The following is a 22660-nucleotide window of genomic DNA, read 5'->3' as shown; positions in this document are numbered from 1 at the left end:
AGGTGTGTGCATATGTCTATATGTGGGTACCATGTGTCTATATCTTCAAATGTGCGTGTGTTGGTAGCCCATTTTTTTCCATTGAGTTCCTATGATGCGTGGGTAGGTGTGAGTGCAGTGTTCCCAGAGCTTAGCTGCTAAAGTGTTAGTTGACTTTCCCAAAACTAATTTTCATGCCAAAAATGTCGCCAAAGTGTTCAGCTCACGCATACACACACACACACACATACATACACATTCACACCCGCTAGCACATATCTACAGAGGCACGCCTTGGCTGCTAAAACAAAATTGACTTGCGACTTTGCACACCTGCTGTGCAGACAGGAAGGCAGCGAGTCGTGAAAAGGGCCAACTAACTGGGAACGTGTGCCCTTCAGTGGGAGTGTGTGGACTGTCACTTCATGAATTTTAAGCATTATGCCAACACTATGAGGACTAATGACAGTCACGAGCTCATCATTAACACTTAATCGAAAAGTAATACAGCTTAAGCGGCCACTCACCGTAAGGATCTAATTTCCGGGTACAAGTTGGCATGCGGATTACCACCAGCATTAGCATTAGTAGCACCCATGCCGGCTGCAGCAGCGCCACCTGTCGGGCCCACGCCGGCCCCACTTGTAGTTCCGTACCAGGCAAAGTGCTGCTCCTGCACGTGCGTATCGTTGAAGCTGGCGTAGAGCATCAGATGTCCATCGTCCGTGAGCCAAATGGCATTATTTGCATGCAGAATTTCCTCTATTGATATCGAAAGGCAGGGAAAATTGAGCGATAAAGCAACACATTAATCAAGAGACGACATTAAATTTATGTGAAACATTGCCATAACTAGAATGTACAGGTAATCGAGAGTGCAATAGAAAAAGGCGAGTCAAAGAAATATATAACAGAGACTTTGCTTCGAAGGGAGTCGATTTAGCTCAGTGGCTATTCTCAGTTCTTTTCAGGCAATTATTGTCTTGGAGAAATCGTTTAAGTCTTTGCTTTTTGCTCTCAATGTGGGGCTTAGAACCCTACTTTAAGTATCTCCCTCTCAGTTAGAATAAAATTTTTCATTCATTAATAAATTGCAGCTCTAAGAAAGTAAATTAACAATGAAATGTAGGTTCCTTGGCGGACGCAAATGTTATTCGATTTATCTAGTTAGGGCACTGGCTTTCAAACTGTAAAAGCATAAAGCCAACTAACTCACCCTCGTAGAGCCAATCTGGTATGCCGTTGTATACCACGCCAGGCACTGCATCGTGCGTGATGCGATGGGCGGCGGGGGAGCGCACCTCCTGCCTATAGTAGATGTCATAGTTGTGGACCCAGATGAGGGCATTGCCCGTCGGCGCAAATCGGGCATAGTGCAGATAGGGCCAATCCTCCTCCTGCTGATCGTTGTGGCGCAGCTTGATGCTCTCGCTAGGTCGGAGAAAAAAAGGGAGAGGACGTGCCAAATACGTTAGATGTCGTAACAAGTGGAACGAATTCATCACCTACCTCGTGTGTATATCGTAGAGCGTGTACTGCGCCAGGTACGAGTGTCGAAAAAGCTTGACAACGTTCTGTGCCAGCAGCAGGTAACGTTTGTCCGTTGATATGGTGAAGGTGAAGGGCGCGAGGGTTTTCTGCAACAGATTGAGAGAATCGACAGAGGGAGGATGGATTTGAATTAAATAATGACACAATTTGTATGCTTATTACTAACTTATGTCTGTATGTGTGTGTGTGCAATTGGAACGTCAATAGTTGTTCCTAACAACTTAAAAAGTACTTATAGCCCACGGTGCGTATGCGAAATTTTAATTCAATTCCAATTATTGACATCAACCAATTATTGACATTAACGAGCAACCCAGCAACCACTTTACCTAACTGAACATATTTTTTGATCATTTTTGATGTTTTTGATAAAGATGTTATAAGCGGGTCTGATGACACAAGTAAACCATTCACGACATCTTTCATCGCATTAGATATATTGTCCTTACGGGAATGGTTTTGCCGTATATCCCTGATATCTGTATTCCGGCTTCAAGGGCTTCTTCGGACATCATGTCAATAGGAAGTGATATGTAGTTAGTAATGCCTCATGTATTAGTGCTTTGTGTACAGATGCGGGCATTAATTACACTATGCTGTGTACAGCTGGCGGTATCACCTGTATCAATATGTTGGTGGCCAACTGAGGAGGCATGAGTAGGAATTTCAGTTATGCCACTGGAGTTTTCATCCTCTAAGAATTGCAAACCTGTTGTTTGAGTCTGCATTATGAGCTCTAGTCGGGGGTGGATGTGGGGCTAGGCAACTGCTCAACCGTTTAGCTCTGGCGTTGGCAGACAAAAATTTGCCATTTTTTCTTTTAACTGCTCCCTGCTTTTGGGAATCCAGCAATCTTGTTGCATCGGCACTGATTATTGGAGCAGCATTGTCAGATGAGTGGTGGGAATTGATCCTGATCATTAACACTTGCCAAGCCAGCAACCATGGTATAAGTGGGTTTACAACTGCAACTAGTGAGTGGTAATGTTGCAGTGGTCGTGCTGGTGTCTAGGCTGCACTCAGCTATAATTTCGTGTGTTAATTTTCCAGCAGCAGAACGCATTTTTTTGTAATCAATCTGCTTACTTCTAAGGTAATAGTCAGAAGAAATTGATTCACTTTTTGACATTTTTATATACAACTACACCTATTTGCAAATATATGCTGTCGATATTTATTTACGGCTGTTGATTTGCACAACTGACACCCTTGTCAGTATTAATTGAATAAATATTCTGATAATAATTATTAATTATTGACAGCCGCAGAATATGGTGATATCGGCATTTAATTGATATTAACATGCACAACTTAAGTAAAGTCCGATAAGATATTTAATACGATATATGTATATATCTGACAATTATTCTCATAACGGAAATTTATTCTTATTGAGTGAATAAAAGTAAGGCACTATTGAACTTTTCGATTGATCACTTTTTTCTCACTGCTTATGTGTTGTACATACATATGTACATACATATGTAAAAGGGCGTGGGCAGCTTTTACCATTCATGCCATGCTTATATACCATCGACGCAAACGTTGGCACGTTCACGTTTGCCGGTCAAGTCAAACAAATACATACATATGTGCTAGTTGCATGTTGATACAAAAACACAAACTATGGTGAAATGATTGACACTTTATTCATGTAATTAAAGGTTTCTTAGTTGCGAAGATAATATAATACAATGTCTTGCTTTTTGTTACAACTATCATTTTTTTGGCCTCAATCCTCGCAGGTCAACAATTCTCCTTTATGATTATACCAGCAGTTAGTCAAGTAGTATACAATGGAAATGAGCACCACCAGCCCAAAAAACACACCAACGAATTTCAACATTTTGGAGAATTCAGCCATCGGACCTGAGCAAGCTGCAAATGAAACTTTATTAAGCGCTAACTCCTCCTCCTCCTCACTTTTCTGTGATAATTACTTTTTTGTCGACGACTTTATTGTTTCTTTGCAAGAGCAACCACCGTGCTTATGAAGAAAGAATGTATTCGAAGGGAAAACATCAATGTTGATGTACACCAATAATCGATTTTTGTTGGAATACCCCTATTCGAAGGGAAAACTTCAATGTTGATGTACATCAATAATCGATTTCTGTTGGAATACCCCTATTCCTTTCTGTCAAAAATACCATTGCAGTATGTATCGTTTTATTACTATTATAGTATATATCGGTTTGTTTATTTAGTACCCTGCGGTTGGCCTCCTTCCTTCTCTTGTTAACTCTGTTCGAGTGAGGTTGTGTTACTGGTGTTGCAGAATAAAATATAAAGTTAAATATAAAACCATAAAACATATATCTTGTGTATTATTTAAATATATAATTGAAGTATAAATAACAACAGGTTATGGGCCCAGTCCATGCCTAATAAACAATTGATTTGTGAAACAGTTTTTATTTTTCAATTTCTTATGAAAAAGTTTCTTTTCAAATTCTTGTGAAATTGCATCGAGTTAGTTCCGCGTCATTTTTATTACTGTATATATAAAAGAATAAAATGGACAAGGCAAAACGAAATATCAAGCCGTTCGATGGTGAAAAGTACGCAATTTGGAAATTTAGAATTAGGGCTCTATTAACTGAACTGGATGTACTTAAGGTTATTGATGAAGATGTGCCTGAGACAGTGAATGAACAATGGAATAAGGCAGAACGTTGTGCAAAAAGTACGCTAATAGAAAGGGCAAGTTTTTTTAAAGTTTTATTTATTTATCGAGTCTTCTCTTTCGGAGACTTACGATAAGTATTCAAATTTAGGTATTTAATTAATTATAATTAAATATTTGAATTACGGCCCTAACTGTTATTGCTGGGTTGGGAGGTCTCTTCGCCGGAGTCGTGTATGGCCAGCCTGCCAAGATAAACTCTGAGCAAGTCTATTAGGATGGTTCCAAAGCTTAAGCTGGTCTTTGCTTTCACCTTGCCAATTTCATCTTTAACAGATTCCACATTTAAATTGTTGGGCACTTGGAGCGACTTAGGATGACAGTATCATGGGCAAATCTCGAAATTGTTGTATGACTCTTCGTCGGCAAAGCTGCTGTGTATATAATACACAGTGTCGGTCCAAGCACACTCCCTTGGGGTACACCAGCTTCAATTGGATGGTATTCGGAGAGGAAATCTTTGCATTTAACTGCGAAACTTCTTTGCTGTAGGTATGACTCCAGAATTTTATGGATACTCTGAGGAAGTAATATTTTGATTTTGTGAACTAAGCCATCCAGCCTAGCGCGGTCAAAGGCTTGAGCGACATCCAGAAAAACAGCGGAGCAATACTCTCGTTTTTCAAATGCATTTCGTATCTCAGAGGTTATTCGGTTGACTTGTTCAATGGTTCCATGTTTTTCGCGAAATCCAAATTGGTGATTTGGGATTGCACTGTTTGTATGTAGGTGCTGCTTGATGCGATTCAGGAGCAGTTTTTCGAATACCTTCGATAGGCACGGCAGGAGACTGATAGGTCTATATGATGATGGCTGTGACTTGTCCTTACCGGCTTTACAGATCCTTGTGATGACAGATTTTCTCCACTGCTGAGGATAGGATAGGATAGGATAGCCCCATTTCATCATGCTGTTGAAATTGATGGTGAGAAAATATACTTTGAATCTTGGCCCTTAATGACACTTGTAACTTCTCCTGCTTGGAATACGATAGGCGTGGTAGCTTCAAGATGATTGGTTAGTGGGAGCACAAAGCTATTTGTTGCTGGATGTGGTTTGAAGACGGTTTCTAAATGGGCGGCGAATAGATCTGCCTTCTCTTCGTTGCTGCGAGCCCACATTCCTCTTTGTGTACGTAATGGTGATTCACTCTCGATTGGTGGACATAAGCCTGATTTAGCTTTCCACAATGGGAATCGTTTGCTGTTTGGGGAGAGTTGCTCCATATAGTCCATTTCAGCTCGGTGTTTCTCATCTTCTAGGGCTTTGCGCAGTATATGGTTGGCTCACACATATGTACATAGGAGCGTCGGTGTCTGATTGGCGACAGATATCCCTTTTAGTTAAAATTTTATAGACCCTATAATTTTTTGTAGGGTGCTGGTTGAAATAAGCTTTCAGCCACTGTATGTATTGAGTGACACCGAAGACTGATGCGCCGTCACTTAGATGTGGACACCTTGGCATCGCCGAGAGTGGTTGTGTGAAGTTTGAGTTAAGAACTTCCAACAACTTAAGACTGGGGATTGCCGCACGTCCTTAAGTGTATTTATTGAGGATGGGGATTGCCAAACGACTCCTATATGAGTTGTTGACAGTGGGGATTGCTGCACGCTGAGCCCTCAGCTCTCCCACTCCTTTTGCTCGGTCAGTTCGCATCGGTCAGCGCATACACATCGTACTTCACAGCGATCGTTCCACAATACAATCCATTATACTCACACACGCATACATAGTTATACACAACTATTATTACACCAACATTGCATATTCAAATATCAAATAAATTGATATACATAATTTAATTTAAACAAGATAGAACGTTACAGTCGAGCAAGCCCGACAGCCTGTACTAGCCTGTACTCCACAAAAAAAGAAAGATTAAAAAAAAAAAATTTTTTTTAATGTAATTAATTTATTAAAAAAATTTATTTAATACATACATAGATGACATGTTTATGTACAGTTTTACATTTACATCACGTGTCTATGCTTGTTTATATGCGTGTATGTATGTAGCACAAAGTTGAACCAAAGCAGCAGCAACAACAACAGCTGCGGGCAGTGCTGCAAGCAAAACATGGGCAGCGATTTTATTTATGGCTATAACTTTCTTCAGAATTGACCTATCATGATGATACTTGGCATACGGACACATAAGCACTAACTGGACGTAACTACTAAAACTGATTTAAAAATTCCAAGAATTACGGAAGTTATAAGAAAACACGAATTGCAGGAGAGTGTGTCAGAATAAAAAATAAACCTGACCTGCCTAGGGCTTAGGGGAACCTGGATACCAAGTTTGGTAATTCTAGCTCTTGTACCTTCTGAGATCCTTGCGCTTATACAGACGGACGGACAGGCGGAAATGGCTAGATCGACTCGGCTTGTCACCCTGATCAAGAATGTATATACTTTGTGGGGTCTGTCACGCCTCCTTCTATGTGTTACATACATTCGCACAAACTAGTATAGAGAACGCTACAGTCGACCAAGCCCGACAGTGTAATACCCTGTATCCCTGTAAACTTCTGTCACTGAGTTATATGCGCCCATAGCAGCAGCAAAAAGAGGGAAAAGAAGAGCGAACTTGCTGCAATTTGGAAAGGTTGTACTGCCGAGAATTTGTTTCGCTAATAACTTTTCTTAGAATTGACAGAATTGAATAAAATTTTAATTTAAAATTTTTTTAACAACAGTAGATAATTATATATAAATTATATGTGCAAAGTTTGGTTTAGGTAGCATTTGAAATGTGGACGCTATGGACGAAATTCTGTAGCGGGGGAAGGGAAAATTAAAAAAATAAATCGTCCTTTCTCGGACCTAGGAGAATCTGGATGCCAACTTTGGTTATTCTAGCTTTTATAGTTTCTGAGATCCTTGCGTCCATCCAGACGGACAGACGGTAGGACATGTCTAGATCGATTTCTCTCGTCATGATGATTCAGAATATATATACTTTATGGGGTCGGAGATGCTTCCTTCTGCATGTTACATACTTTGCACAAACCTAATATACCCTACGGGTAAAGTAAGTAAATATAATTATAAATAACAACATCATGTTGGGCACAACTGATGGAGCTTCTGACGTATTTTCTGTTTGCATTACTTCAGTTGGCATGTTGGGCACAGTTGCTGTTTTGGTTTTCTGAGCCGGGGTCTGGCGACGGAGTATCTTGTCGTCATGACGGTAACTTGGATTGTCGTTAAGTAAGTTTGAAAGTGCAAAACCAATAAGCAATAGCAATAGCATCACAGACGCTTTCATTTCAATTTCCGTTGACCGCCTATTCGCAAATGTTGGCAAAAGCAGTTGTTCCAGACGTGCTCCGGAGGGGTTTTCGATCCACTTGATATGTGTTTTGTATACCTATCGTGTACAATATACCAATGGTATCAATGGTGACAATTCTATAATATCCGAAGATAAAATGACTAGGAATTAAACTTACAAAACTGGTCTGAGAACTGCGGCGATTGGCGCATACCTTGGGTTGGGCTATGACGTATTATTATTATTATGTAAAATTCATATATATTATTATATATATTTATTATATTATTATTATTACTTTTTTGGTTTAACAGTGCTTTTATTTAAAATTGTCCATCGTAGACTTTGGTGAAATAAAATTCATTATGATTTCATCAGCCGGCGCAACGTGCTCGTGTAGGAATGCGTGTTTGTGTTTCTTCTACATATTTTAACAATGGGATACCAACATGCTTTAAATGTTTGGTTTTCAATGTTTCTGCTGTTTTTTTCACCCTTGGTTTCGACGGCGAGTTTTATTTTCTCATTTTTACTTTACAGTGCACTTGTTGAAATTTAATGGAATGCTCATGGGATCCCATTCAAACGACCACAGCAGATGAACAATAATGAAGAGCTGTTATCTTTTCACACATACACAAAAATGGCGCGCATTGTACTTAGATAACGAGTTGGCATTTTCGATAAATGATCCAGACGACACTGCATTAAATTACACGTACGCAACAACACAAGCAATATTGGGGCTAAGAAAGCTTTTGTGTAGAAAATATCGATATCATTAGTATCGATGGTTTTAAATTTTTGTTAATATTGTAAGGGTGAATAAAAAGCTTTGCCCTTTTTATGATTTTTCTTATCTTATACTTTATTTAAGTTTATTAATTAATTTCCGTTTTTTTTGTAAGCAGCTCTCCTTCTTTACATGCGTACGCTTTTTTTCCAAACTCAACTCCCCTTCTTTATCATTTTGAGTTGCCAGCTTGTTCTTTTTACAGGCGTTACCATATTGTTTGCTTATGCATTATTTTAATTTAACGTAGTATTTTTTAGTATGTATAATTATTCTTAATTTTAGTGATTTATAATGTATTGCACAATGTCCAAGTATATACTATACAACATTAATTTGATTTAAATAGTAATGATTTGTTTACAATTCGGCTATCCTGACATTTAATCGTCCCGATTATTTGCTTATTTCAATAGGTAATGATATCACACACCCTGTCGTTTATTTAACTTTATGTGTATACATGTGTTTAAATGAATTTAATATTTTTTTTCGTAGGTCGATTTCTTAAGCAATATTTCTGAGTTTCTGCAAGTGCTTCGTTACTGTCTCGTATTTTTTTCGATTTTTTGCACCTGTTTTTTAAAATAGCCTTTTCACTTTCTTCTTCTGAATTGTAAGATTCATATTCTGACTCAGGTTTAGGATTTCCTATATCTACTATTGATCCTTTGATTGATTTTGTTGGTTCACCCGCTTCGACTTCTTCTACTACATTTTGCGCTACATTATCTTTCTTTTCTAATATTGGTTTAGTATTCCTATTTCCTGATTTTATTCTTCCCTTACTTGACATTGTCTTTTCTTTTTCTTCCTTTAAGTCTAATCTTTCACTCGCTTTATCTAACATATAATATTCTGTTTCTTCCTCTGAATCTGGCTTTTCACTTACTTTTTCTGACATATAACTTTCAATTTCTTCCTCTGAATCTGACTTTTCACTTACTTTTTCTGACGTATAACATTCAATTTCTTCCTCTGAATCTGACTTTTCCCTTACTTTTTCTGACGTATAACATTCAATTTCTTCCTCTGAATCTGACTTTTCCCTTACTTTTTCTGACGTATAACATTCAATTTCTTCGTCTGAATCTGACTTTTCACTTACTTTTTCTGACGTATAACATTCAATTTCTTCCTCTGAATCTGACTTTTCACTTACTTTTTGTGACGTATGATTTTCCATATTCATCCATGGTTTCATATTGGCTGCTTCCCAGATTCCTTTGTAAGGCACCTGTGCTAATTGAAATCCTTCGACATCTGATACAACATATCTGATATTTGGTAGTATCTCATTAACTTTGTACGGTCCTTTATATTTTGGTATTATTTTTTTGCATGCTCCGGGTATGCTCACAAAATTTTTTAAAGCTACGTAGTCTCCTTTTCTATATGTTTTATGGATTCTACGTTTGTTTTTATATAGTTCATTGTACTTTTGACTTTTTTCCATAATTTCTCTAGCCTTGGACCTACTTTCAATAAGATTTCTATCTTGTTTTCTGTCGTCTAGTTGTTCTTTTAAGAAGTCTATGATAATTCCTCTTTGACTTACTCCGAATAATAACTCACTTGGGGTGGTACCCGTGCTTTTGTGCAAAGTGTTGTTTAAGGCAAACTCTATTTCTGGAAGTATATTATCTAATGATTTTGTGGTTCCTGCACTTGTTAATTTAGCCAACATTGGTCCTAAACATCTATTTATACGTTCCACTTGTCCATTCGCTTGTGGAGAACCTGTTGCTACTTTTATGTGTTTTACGTTGTTAGCCAATAAAAATTCTTCGAAATCCTTTGAAGTGAATGCACTTCCACGGTCAGAAACTATAGTCTTGGGTCTGCTATATGCTTTGAAATAATCGGATAAATGTTTAATTGTACTTTTAGAGTCCGTAGATTTTGTTTCATACAGTTTAACAAACTTCGAAAAGGCATCCACTGCTAGTAGTACATGTCTCTTTTGTCCTTTTTGTGATTTTATGGGCCCAAAATGATCAATATGCAGCATTTCAAATGGTGTATCACCTTTAGGAATGCTGCATAGTAAACCTTCACGTTTACCAAGTTTCGGTGAATATGTTATGCATTTTAGACAATTTCGTATGTGTTCTTTGATTTTTTCAGTTAACCTGGGAAACCAGTACGACTTTGTTATTGCATTGTATACTTTTTCACACCCTCTGTGTCCCATTTGGTCATGATAAAGTGTTAAAATGTTTCGTTCCATATTATTAGGTACATAAAATAGTATTCTGCCTTTGAATTTGCGGTAAATTAGTCCGTTTCTCATTTCATACAGATTGCTTTCTTTTTCTTCTAATTGTTTGCGTATGTTGCATATAACCGTGTCTTCGTTTTGACAAATGGAAAGATTTTGTTCAAACGTATTCTCTCCCAATACAAGTATATTGGATATTCTACTTAGTGCATCAACGTGCTTCATTTTCTGTCCATCTCTATGGACAATTTCGTAGTCATAGTTTTCGAGCTCCAAGGCCCAACGAGCAATTCTTTGATTAATTTCTTTTTTGCTTAAGGTTAACGATAATGAGTTACAATCTGTTATTATTTTGAATTTTGTTCCATGTAGATAAATCTTAAATCTTCGTAACGCGTAAATTATGGCCAGCGTTTCTAATTCAAAACTGTGATATTTTGCTTCACACTCAGTGGTTCTCTTCGAAAAATAAAATATTGGATGCATTTTGCCATCAAGTTTTTTTTCCAATAATATTGCCCCAAATTCGATTGAACTGGCGTCGCAATGTAGCTCAGTTTCGTGTGAAGCATCATATATAGAGAGTATTGGTGCGTCGATTAATTTTTTTTTAAGTTTTTCAAAACATTGTATTTCTTCTTCATTGAATTGAAATTTGGAATTCTTTTTAATAAGGTTATACAGTGGTTTGGCCTGTATAGAGAATTCTTTGATAAATTTTCTAAAATAGGAACAGAGCCCTAGGAAGCTATGGATTTCTTTGGAGTTTTTAGGAATTGGAAAATTAGTTATGGCTTCAATATTTTTCTTATCTGGCTGTATTCCTTCTTTCGAGATTATATAGCCTAAATATTCGCATTTATCTTCCATAAATTTACATTTGTCTAGTCTCAACTCTAATTTATTTAATGTTAATTTTTTAAATACTTCCGTTAGCGTACTAAGATGTTCTTCAACTGATTTCGACGCAATCATGATGTCATCTAAGTATATGACAACTTTTCCTAGTCTAATCATATCATCGAATACATAGTTGACAAATCGCTGGAATGTTGCTGACGCATTTCTTAGGCCATAGGGCATTTTGGAGTATTCAAACTGGCCTAACGGAGTCACGAAGGATGTGTACTTAACTGAATCTTCATGAACATCTATCTGGTGGAATGCGCTCTTTAAGTCTAACAATGTAAAAATTTCTTTGTTTGATAGTTTATCAATAAGATCCTCGATTAGTGGCAGTGGGTAATTATCTTTGGGTGTAACTTTGTTAAGCGTCCTATAATCTACACATAACCGAATGTCTCCACTCTTTTTTTTTACTAGTACAACCGGTGACGCATATTCAGAATGACTTGGCCTTATAATTTTCTTTTCTAATAGCTCGTCTATAATTTGTTGCACTTGTTCTTTTTCTTTGTATGATAAGCGTCTAGGTTTGAAGTGAAAAGGCTTTACATTATTTAGATTTAATTTTAACTGACATTTGGTAGCTGGATTTTCAGGACGGATACTTTTTAAATAATGTTGAACAAATATTTCTTGTAATTTTGTCTTGTCGTTTATATGTATGTTAGTGTTGTTAATCAATGGGTAATTTCCATCGCTATTTATATCAATAGCCATTAAATTATTACATTCTTCTATTGCTGTGAGCCTTTCTTGAGCAGATCGCATTTCTTCTGTTACACATTTTTCTATAGCCCTTTCTGTTTGTTTATCATAAAAACCGATATATTTATTCGCTTTGTTTTGATTTATTTTGTGCTCTATCGTTTCGGCTACTTCTGTTGAATTATCTTTTTTATCATATTTAGTTTGATTTCCTATGCTTACCCTTCTAAATATTTGGTCTTCTTTTACTAATACAAATCCTTCTTTTTGTAGAAAATCAGTTCCCAATATAGCTGAATATTGCATTGTTTCATTGCGAACTACAAAGAGTTCTTTATTATATTCTAAATCTTCAAATTTGATTTTACATTTTATTACTCCAATGATTATAAGTTTACTTTTATTTATTCCGTAATAATTTTGAACAAAAGAATAGTCTTCAATAAGTTTCTTGGGTACATTCTCCTCACATATTAAACTGACAGGGCTTCCAGTGTCAATTAGTGTTTCTAAAGGGTGTTTAATGATGTCATTAGTATTGTTAAGAAATAAGTACTCTATAAGTCTTACATACTGGTTGTTGGTTTTCATATTTTCTCGTAGTTCCAAGTCGTTGCGTTTGCTACAGTTTATTGAAATGTGGCCCATTTCGTTGCAAACGAAACGCGCTCCAGGTGTTCTTTTGGGCTTGCGACATTCAGGGGCCATATGTCCTTTGGAGTTACAGTTGAAGCATTTGACGACTATTTGCGTTGGCTGAAGGCTCGATATTCTGCTTGTTATCCATCTTGTGTGTATAATCTGGTTTCAATTGTATGCTTTTGAAAGCATCAAGTAGTTCCGTTGTATTTTTAAAACGTTGCATACGGGCTTGAGTACGTAGATTGTAGTTTGGAATGCCATCAATTATATGCTCGAGTAACTCAATTTTGTCGACGTTTAATTTAGTTGATAATATTAATTTTTCGTAAAAATATTCTTGGAAAGACTCATTAAGTTGCCAGGTCTTCTTTTCAAACTTACGTTTAAGTGATAGGAGACTTTCCCTGTTTTGAAAAACAGATTCCATCTCATTGAGCAATTCGTTGATTGGGATTGTCATCAAATCGTTTCGGCTTTGTAACCATTTTACGGCTTTGCCTTTGAGACGGTTGGCGATGAGTGCACGTACGTTGTTTTCGTCCAAATTGTACATAGATCGTACCGAAAAAATCTGCTGCTTGAACAATGGAATGTCTGTGTCACCTCCCATTGTATCAAATTCAGACACTAGTTCCTTGAGTTGTGTAAACGGAATGCTTTTGCAGGATGCTGGAACTGCACTGTTGTTGACCAATAATTGTAATATTTCGTTTTCACGCATTGTGGCTTGTAGTTCTCGTTTCAATACCTCTATCTCCCTTAGCATTAAATCCTCTTTTTCAGATTTCGCTTTTACAATGTTATTTTTGTTGTTTGGTTGTTGTAGTTTCCGTATTATCTCGTTTCGGCGTTTCTGTGTTGGAAAACTTATTTTCTTTGTCATCCCTGGTCTTACTATCGTTGCTTTGATCATTTTCGTTTGTGTCTTTTTCGTTTACTATGACGATGTCACTCATATCATTGTATTTGCTTAACGGTGTTTGGTAATTACTCAGAATTTGTTCACTAAACATGTTGTCATTTTTTGTTTCATTATCTTGCTTTGTGTCGTAGTCGCTTTCGTTGTCGCTTTCGTTTTCTTGCTTTTTTACTTCTTCCTTCGCGTTTCCCTTGCTGCCGTTGACTCCAGTACTGTGCTTATTTCGCAATATTTCGTCATCCTTTTGGGCATCGATCAGTCTCTGAATTAATTAAGATTTATTTCCATTCGTTGGACAGTTATATGTTTTTAACAACCATCTTAGGCCGTCGGCGGTGTATTTGTCAAAATCCTTGTCACTCATCATTTTCTTTCTATTCTTTTTATAAATGCGTTTTAGCGTTGAGTAGGCGATTGTTTATTTGATTCTGCACCACTTCTGATTATTGTAAGGGTGAATAAAAAGCTTTGCCCTTTTTATGATTTTTCTTATCTTATACTTTATTTAAGTTTATTAATTAATTTCCGTTTTTTTGTAAGCAGCTCTCCTTCTTTACATGCGTACGCTTTTTTTTCCAAACTCAACTCCCCTTCTTTATCATTTTGAGTTGCCAGCTTGTTCTTTTTACAGGCGTTACCATATTGTTTGCTTATGCATTATTTTAATTTAACGTAGTATTTTTTAGTATGTATAATTATTCTTAATTTTAGTGATTTATAATGTATTGCACAATGTCCAAGTATATACTATACAACATTAATTTGATTTAAATAGTAATGATTTGTTTACAATATCAATAGTTTTGGTTGATATATCGATAATGCCATTACCTTGCATTCACATTCCTAAATATCAAAACGGTGGATATGCAAGGTGAGATTGGCCTATTTTTCGTATATTTATTAATTATATTATAAGCAATTTATTTATATTAAAATTGGTGGTGTTGGCTGTGATTTATTGTATTGGACTATGGATCGATATTTAAAGCGTTCAAATGGTAAGAAAACACAATTTTGCATAGACGTATCCATAAATGTGTATATGCGTTAGATATGTACTATATGTACAAGTGTGTACATATATTATATTCATACATGTGTGTACACGGGCGGCAGCACATTTGTATGCACGCCTGACATGCCTGACATTTTAAATGTTCTTATTTAATTGTATGTATGTAGGTACGGCATTCGGCCATGTGGAGGACAAAAAAAGGAAAAAGGGACTTTCGAAGGCATGGAATTTTTCTATTCCATCCACGGATAAATCAACAGCAAAGTGTCGTAAGTGTTCTAAGTTTAATTAATTAATTAACTTCACTAGCCATATCGTCACCATAGATTATAAAACAAAAGTCTATTGTACTGTCGACAAAGAAACTGGAATCCGAGCCTAACAATAGCGCTGAAAATATTCCAGAAACATTGAAAAATGCTTTAGACGCTTGGAACATCACCCATAAAGTTGCATGCATTGCACTATGGCCCCAAATCCACATTTATGGCTCTCTGCTATACAGAATATTGTCAATACTGCCCACATTTCGAAAGCTACATACACAAAACTTTTCATGCGGATTTTATTTAAAACTATCTAGCTTTGTTTTAAATTTCATCGAAATCGATCAATTTATAGAAAAGTTATTAGCGAAACAATTTCAGTCCAGTACTATGCCTACAAACTGCAGCATCTAGTTCGCTCTTCTTCTTCTTCCTTTTGCTTCCGCTAGGGACGCATATAACTTAGTGCCGGAAGTTTGTCTGGGTACAAGGTAATTCACTGTCGGCATTGCTCGTAGAGTTTGACTGTAGCGTTTTTAATCAATACTCAAAATGACCATCAACTTCTACAACCATGTTAAAAGCAAAACAATTCGTGTGTTTTTAGGAATTTCTATAGAGTTTCATTACAACTCGGCTTGTGGTTTTTAATATAATTGGCAAAGGCTTTTAGTTTTTCCGATATCAACATAGTATTATGTTCATCTACGACTTTTACTTTAATTTTCTGCAATATATACTGAGTCTATGTTGGTGCTCTAAATGTCAATAATTTCTACGTGCCCAAACACGAGTTTTGCTGCAATGAAAGCGGTTTTTCCGAAAACGGGAGACTTAATAATTATGAATCTGTCTACTTTTGTTAGGACATTGACATTGTTATCTCCACGCTCTGACGCGCTCTGCGAAAGTATTACTCCACAAAACACAATTACTTTTGTTATACATTCCTGCTAAATAGACACACACAAAATACTAGATAACACGAACACACATAGAATGACGTCACGATACGGCTTAGAAATTTATTTTACATACCATGATCATTGCTTTCCATACTTATACTTTTATTTTTACACAAATAGAACGACTTTCATGATAAGCGAAAGTTGTCAAAAAGTTTCCTCCAATTTGCAAATACCAGGGCTGTCACCGATCAGCTAAGTTCATGAGCGCGCCAAATTAACAGGGTTGCAACAAAGCTCAAAAAAAAGGTTTTATTCTAATTGGGTTGTCTATTTATTAAAATTGTATTTATATCCCACAAATATTTTCAGAAATTTTTCGATTTTATGCCGCTGTGGGACCATAATGCATTGTGACAGATAACGCAAATATTGTGAAGGCGTGGAGTATCCTTCAAAAACGACACCTGCCTTGCTTCGCGTATTCACTTAATTTAAAATGAATTAGCGACATTCATTCCATTGTTCCGAACATCGAATCACAGCCAACACCACCAAGCAGCTTTTATGGAAATCAAGAATGCAAAGGTTCCTACCAAACGCCAAAACAACCTTACGGTAGAATCTTACATGGAAATGCGAAATTCGCCTGAAAGTAAATAAATATTACTTTTAATTTGAGTTTTCTTACTCCTAACATTTGTCCATTTCAGAGTAGCTCAACCGATCTACATTCACTTAAACTTTCTGCAAAGCGTTATATGTGCATACCAGCTACATCGAACGTAATGCTTTTTGAGTTGAAAAGTATAATAGCCCATCAAAATATTGGCAAAGAAAATGAAAAAGCACCAATTAGCTGCTAACTCAGTTACCACTTGACTTAACATGTATTCGATTTTTGTTATATATAAAGTATCTTAATGGCAATGACAACTGCATGCCATAGATACATAGACAAGCAAAGAACTTTCTTAGTTGTAATGCAAAGAGCTTGCTTCTTGCCACTTCAAATGCCATGGCAATGCTATTTGCATTCACACATTTCAATTATATGGATAAATAAATCGTTGCCACTATCCATTTTGTTTGTGTTTCTAGCATTTCGGCTGCTCATTTCATTTGCCTATTAATCATTTGTCTATAAACTGTTGACACAACTACTTATCGCTTTGCATGTTGCATGACGCCTGAAATTTTGCCATTTGCCATTTGTCGCACTTGTTGCCACAGCATCTCTCTTACCACGCCTCCCCAAAAAGTTCCGAGACGCACTCATACACATACAAAGACGAGCAAACAAAACAAAAGTTGGCAGCTGCGGCGAAAGTTGGCAACGGGATGAGACTCAGACTCCAACCCAGTTAGAGTCCCAGCCAATACATACTTGTAGATATATCCACTTATATCATAAACATTTGGCTCCTTTATTTGTTTGTTTTTCAATTTTAGCGCTCGCATTATTCATTAGAAAGCGCTTTACCTACACACTCATGGGCGCGTGTTTACCAAGCCATTCACATAAAAATCTTTTCCCTTTTATCGTTATGGGCGCCGTTCACGATGCCTCCCCACAGCCATTTGTTTCCTTTGGTTTGGAAAAGTTTTGCCTACTTTTGTGCGTTGTGCGTTCGCTTCTACGCCCGATTGCCAACTGGCGAGCTGGCAGCATTGTATCGTTTTTGTAGCTGTTGTTGTTGTTGTCTGTGTCAATTGGCAGCGCTGCCAAGTCAAGTGTGTGCACTTCAGATAGCGTGCGTGTAGGCGTCTCCACCCCCAGCGACTGCTATTTCGTGCAAGCCGCCAAGGCAGGGGACGTGATCAAGCGGCTCACGATATTGAATTCGTCTGTTCCGATCGAGGCAGTAAATATACCTAGCTCTGTTCCAATTTATCCTAATAGGGATCCTTATCCTAAGAAGCAGTTCATATTGAAAATACTATAACTGCAACACCGCTTTAACGCCCCGCTTTATATTTAATAATTGTTTATAGTCGACTCAGGGCCCTGATATCGGTAAAAAAAAAAATTGAATGGATGCGTTAGGCCCGACAGTAAAATTATTGGGCAAGATGCAGGAATTGGTGAATGGAGTGGAGAATAGAGACAGAATGCAATGTATGAAGTGAAGAAGATGTGCTGGAGGAATACCCTAAGTAAGCTGGCTAGTTGGAGTCATAAAACGGGCTATAAGCTAACGAATTGGTGGACGACAAATATGCTTAATCTAAATTAATAATAACAATTACATTTCACACGCACAATCACGTACCACTCTCATCTCCACTGGACTGCCAGCTGCGTTGGCAGTCATAAATAACTTGGCGCAAATATTTAGTTTGCTCACAGATAAGGAGCGAGCAAACACTGTAGTGTGCGGGGTGTTATGTGTGTTAGAGAACATGTCCCACAAAGCGAGCCACGGGTGCAGCGTGCAGGTGTCAGTTTTTTTTTTTTTTTTTTTTTTTTTTTAAGCAAGCCCCAAATTTTGGAGCTACTTGTGAAGAAGGAGGGTGAGTACGAGTGTGCACTACGTTCTCTCCCTGTGCTATGGAGGATTCGAGGCGTGCACTTCTTGCGTTGCTCTAACTTAGCTCGTCGGACGGGGTGGGGTTCTTTCTCCTCCTACCATAGCGGACACACCACTACAAGAAATTAAGTGCAATAAACAAAACTATCAAAACAAGCAAATTGAGTGTTCGGATTTGTTCCCCCAATCAGGATAGAAGCGGACAGACAGACTACTGTAGAGTATATTGCTTCTAGGGTATTAGATGTTGTTATACCCTATTCTGTACCTACCCTACCTTGGTATACCGGAAATAAGAATCATGGTCGGTAGCCCCTATAGCAACTTGACGCTACTTTTAAGTTTGGTTTGGCGATGACATCTTAGATAGTGATGGACCAGCGAAAGGAAATTTACGACTTCATATCAAAGTTAAAGGCATATATTATCATAATTTATAATTCAAAAACATTCTCTTATAAGCATATTAAATAGTTTGCAACGTATCAATTCCTAAAGTAAGTAATATTCCAAAACAATGTTCATAGGTACGTTATTAAAAAAAACATTACAGAAAATTCATTTAAATTTCAACGGTAAAGGTGAAATCGAACGTAAATTGCAAATTAGATCAGATTGGAAAGTATGATGTCAAAAGATCAAATAAAAATGTAAATCACTTACCATGCACTGCCGTCGTTGAACTCAAGAGGACTTGCTGGCACAAAAAAATAATATTAATGATCTTAAACTACCTAAATACTTCCTAACTTTAACCTTGTAGTGATGCGAAATTTATGTTCGATAGCAAAAGAAAAGAAAAAAAAAGAATTTAAACTAAATCATTATTTAAGATAAAAAAACTAATTATAGCCTGTACCCAAAGGGTGAAAGGCTATACTAGTTTTGTGCGCATGTATGTAACACACAGAAGGAGGCGTGGCAGACCCCACAAAGTATATATATTCTTGATCAGGATGAGAAGCTGAGTCGATATAGCCTTGTCCGTCCGTCTGTCCGTCTGTCTGTCCGTATGAACGCAAGGATCTCAGAAAGTATAAGAGCTAGAAAAACCAAACTTGGTTTCCATATTCTCCTAAGGCCGAGAAAGTACGAGTTTGAGTTTTTTTTCGATGCACCCCCCCACTCCCCCGCAATTCGTGTTTTTTCTTATAACTTCCGTAATTCTCGGAATTTTGAAATCAATTTTGGTAGATACATCCAGTTAGTACTAATGTGTCGGTGTGCCAAATTTCATCATGATAGGTCAATTCTGAAGAAAACTATAGCCATAAGTAAAATCGCTGCTCATGCGCTGCCTGCAGCTCTGTCGGCAGCGCTGCCCGCAGCTGTTGTTGTTGTTGCTGCTTTGGTTCAACTTTGTGCTGCATACATACACGCATATAAACACGCATAGGTACGTGATGTAAATGTATGCTGTTTAAACTGAACATAAACATGTATTCTAATTTAATTTAATTAATTCATTCATTCATTCATTTTTTTTAATAATTTAATTTATTTTTTTATTTTTTTTTTAATTTTTTTTTTTTTGTGGAGAGTACAGGCTATTTTACTGTCGGGCTTGCTCGACTGTAGCGTTCTATCTTGTTTTATAGATGAAATTATGCAAGCATTAAATCATTACAACATCTTGGTTGCCGCAAGTAACTTTTAGTGGCTTTTGTGTCGCAGCACAAAATTTAATAGAATGTGCAAATTCTTTTGAAATAGGCCACGTTTCTGCCTCAAAAAAAAACTAACATAAAGTAGTATGTATGTGCCTAACACATAGTTGGAAAACTAGCAGCTTGTCTTTGGAGTGGCAATGCGGAGTCCGTTCTTCGGAATCTGGTATCAACTAGTACAGCCGTTGAAAAAACAAAGCGCGGAGAGGTTTCGAGGCACTTATGGTTAGTCTAGTAAAAGAGTTTTCCAAGCACGATAGCTTTGCACAATCAAAGTTCGATTTTAAACCAGCCCAAAACGTGTTTCCAGGCACGATGCAGGTGCTCTACCAAAGGTTTCAAAGCCCAGCAAAACAGTTTTTAGTGGCCCAGCAAAGGCGCGAGGCACTGTGAATAAAAGAAATCACTTGACTTTCTGGCCGACTTGAACAAACTTCCCTTACCTGGCCAAAATTCACAAAACTGCACAATAATGAACTTCCAAATGCTCCGGTTCTGGGCTTAAATAAATCAGGAACCACTTGCACTTAGGTGTTGCGTAATATGTACATGTGCTTTATCTTTTAATTATATTTTATACGCACAAAAGAGATAAACGTCAGCACTGCTCAATAGTCGTTGTACTAATGTTCGATCGGCGCGCCGCTAGGTAACGTGAAGCTGCACTTAGCCGAAGCCGAACTTACTAAACTACCAACAATGCTTTGCATATGCGTGAGTGCAATAATAAGATAAGAAACAACGGCATAATCGTACGATGCGACGGCTGCTTATCCGAGGTGACCTAAGAGCGCGATAACATTTGCCAAAAATAAATGCTCAAATGTAAGAGCACTACACACACACTTATATTGTACATAGAACATTAAGCTAGGATGAATCAGATACGTGCAATGTCCAGATAAACGAATGAATTAATAAATGTTAAGTACTTACGAATGTCACATTCGACATGAGTACACGTTCCGTACGATTGGCTGCATTCAGCAGGCAGATGCGACCCAAGTGGTCCTGGTATAGAAACTCCTCGGCTGCAGGTGCAAGAAACGTGGGGCGGAAATTAAAATAGACTCTCAGAGAAAGCAAGCCCGTAGCAGGCCGCTAAGTGGAGCGCCACTTACCATCGATCCAGCTGCCGTTGGCGCGTTGTGGCACGAAAAGGCCATCGACAATATCCTGCAGCTTGATGCGCTGCCCCTTGACGCGTGGACCTTCATCGGGGGGCGTGAGCAGAACCTTTTTTGATAAATGCAGAAATTTTATATGTCGTTTTCTACACATACATACATACAGACAGACAACGGGCGTGGAGGGCAGGCACGTACATTTATTTTTTTGTTTTTTTAATTTTTTACATACATATACACCATATATAGTAGTACATAAAAGAAACACGCGAATATAAAAAGAATACAAGGAAAATACAACAACAATAAAAGAACACAAAGCAGACAAAAGACAAAAATGAGAGCATGTAAAACATATTTACACAAAACGTCGAGCACAATTTCAATTTTGTTATTATTATTTGCAACTGTGTGGTGGTGTGGGTGTGTCTTCCAATGTGTATTTGCGTGTGTGTGTGTGTCAAAAACTAAAATATTTATTTACATATCGAAACAAAATTGCTTGTTTTTTGGTGCAGGAATTTGGAAAATTGTCATATACGGGAATCGTGCATTGCCTGTTAGATGATTAGAGCTGAGCAAGGACACCTACTAGAATGTTTCAGTAACCCTACATTTTCAAAAGTTTGTAATCCACATTTTTTGCTGTTATGCCTTATTCCTAGAACCTAATTTATATCATATATCAGTATTTTTTACAAAGCCTGCCTATATAATACCTATACCTATTAAGTTACTAAATAATCAAAACGTAAATGTACATCTGTGTATGCTTAGTTGTAACTTTGTTAGGAAATAATGCTTTAAAAATAAAAACATTTGTTCGTCAAAAGCTGACAAATAAAATAAAATTTTGTTGGCTGCAATTTTCTGTAATTTAATACTCTTCACACATTAAAATGAATGTTAAATTATGTATAGTAAATAAATAAAAATCTTTGTTAGAAATATCTAGATTCCCTTTATAGACTCTTTTAAAATAGTAACGTGTATATATATTAATAAGCTATAATTATTGTTCATTTAAACTTTTTACATATCAATACAATTTTTTAGTGCTGTCCAAAAGCTAACTTAAATCTAAAATAAAATAAAGGCCTAAAGGCACATTTCTCCATAGAATAACGAAAATTTATATTTATAAACATTAAATGTTTCTAAAAGGTATTTATTTAAAAGACTGGCAGATAATTTAAATTTTATAAATCAGTTTTGCACGTTTTTTTGCAACTTGTGAATATATTTCAGGTTTTATGTAAAAACTTAAAGATAATGTAAAGAAGTCAATTAATACGGCTTTTAAGTCATTTCTGCAATGCTGATGAACATAGCTATGGCTCTACGACAGGTCTAAGCAAACTATTGGAATGTAGCATTAAATGTGTATCGTAAAAATTAAAAAGTTATCTCAGAATAGACGTACGTAGTATTAAGTTGTAAGGGAAAATACTTGACAGCTTT

General features: G+C 36.9%; 1 protein-coding gene across 1 annotated transcript in view; it reads right to left on the bottom strand.

The window, feature by feature from the left end:
* The window catches only part of LOC115628990 (prolyl endopeptidase FAP), an 87232-nt gene that overhangs the window by 8029 nt on the left and 56543 nt on the right, over positions 1-22660 (bottom strand). Inside the window, exons 4-8 of the mRNA XM_030525271.1 lie at positions 21194-21308; positions 21009-21103; positions 1489-1616; positions 1196-1410; positions 507-741 (exon numbers count right to left, since the gene is read on the bottom strand). Of these exons, the coding sequence (XP_030381131.1) occupies positions 507-741; positions 1196-1410; positions 1489-1616; positions 21009-21103; positions 21194-21308 (788 nt within the window). The remainder of the gene's footprint in view (positions 1-506; positions 742-1195; positions 1411-1488; positions 1617-21008; positions 21104-21193; positions 21309-22660) is intronic.

This window comes from Scaptodrosophila lebanonensis, unplaced genomic scaffold, assembly GCF_003285725.1.
Source record: "Scaptodrosophila lebanonensis strain 11010-0011.00,11010-0021.00 unplaced genomic scaffold, SlebRS2 tig00000131-arrow-arrow-pilon, whole genome shotgun sequence".
NCBI classification, from domain to species: domain Eukaryota; kingdom Metazoa; phylum Arthropoda; class Insecta; order Diptera; family Drosophilidae; genus Scaptodrosophila; species Scaptodrosophila lebanonensis.
The sequence above is the reverse complement of the archived record's forward strand: the minus strand, read 5'-3'. Positions and strand labels throughout refer to the sequence as shown.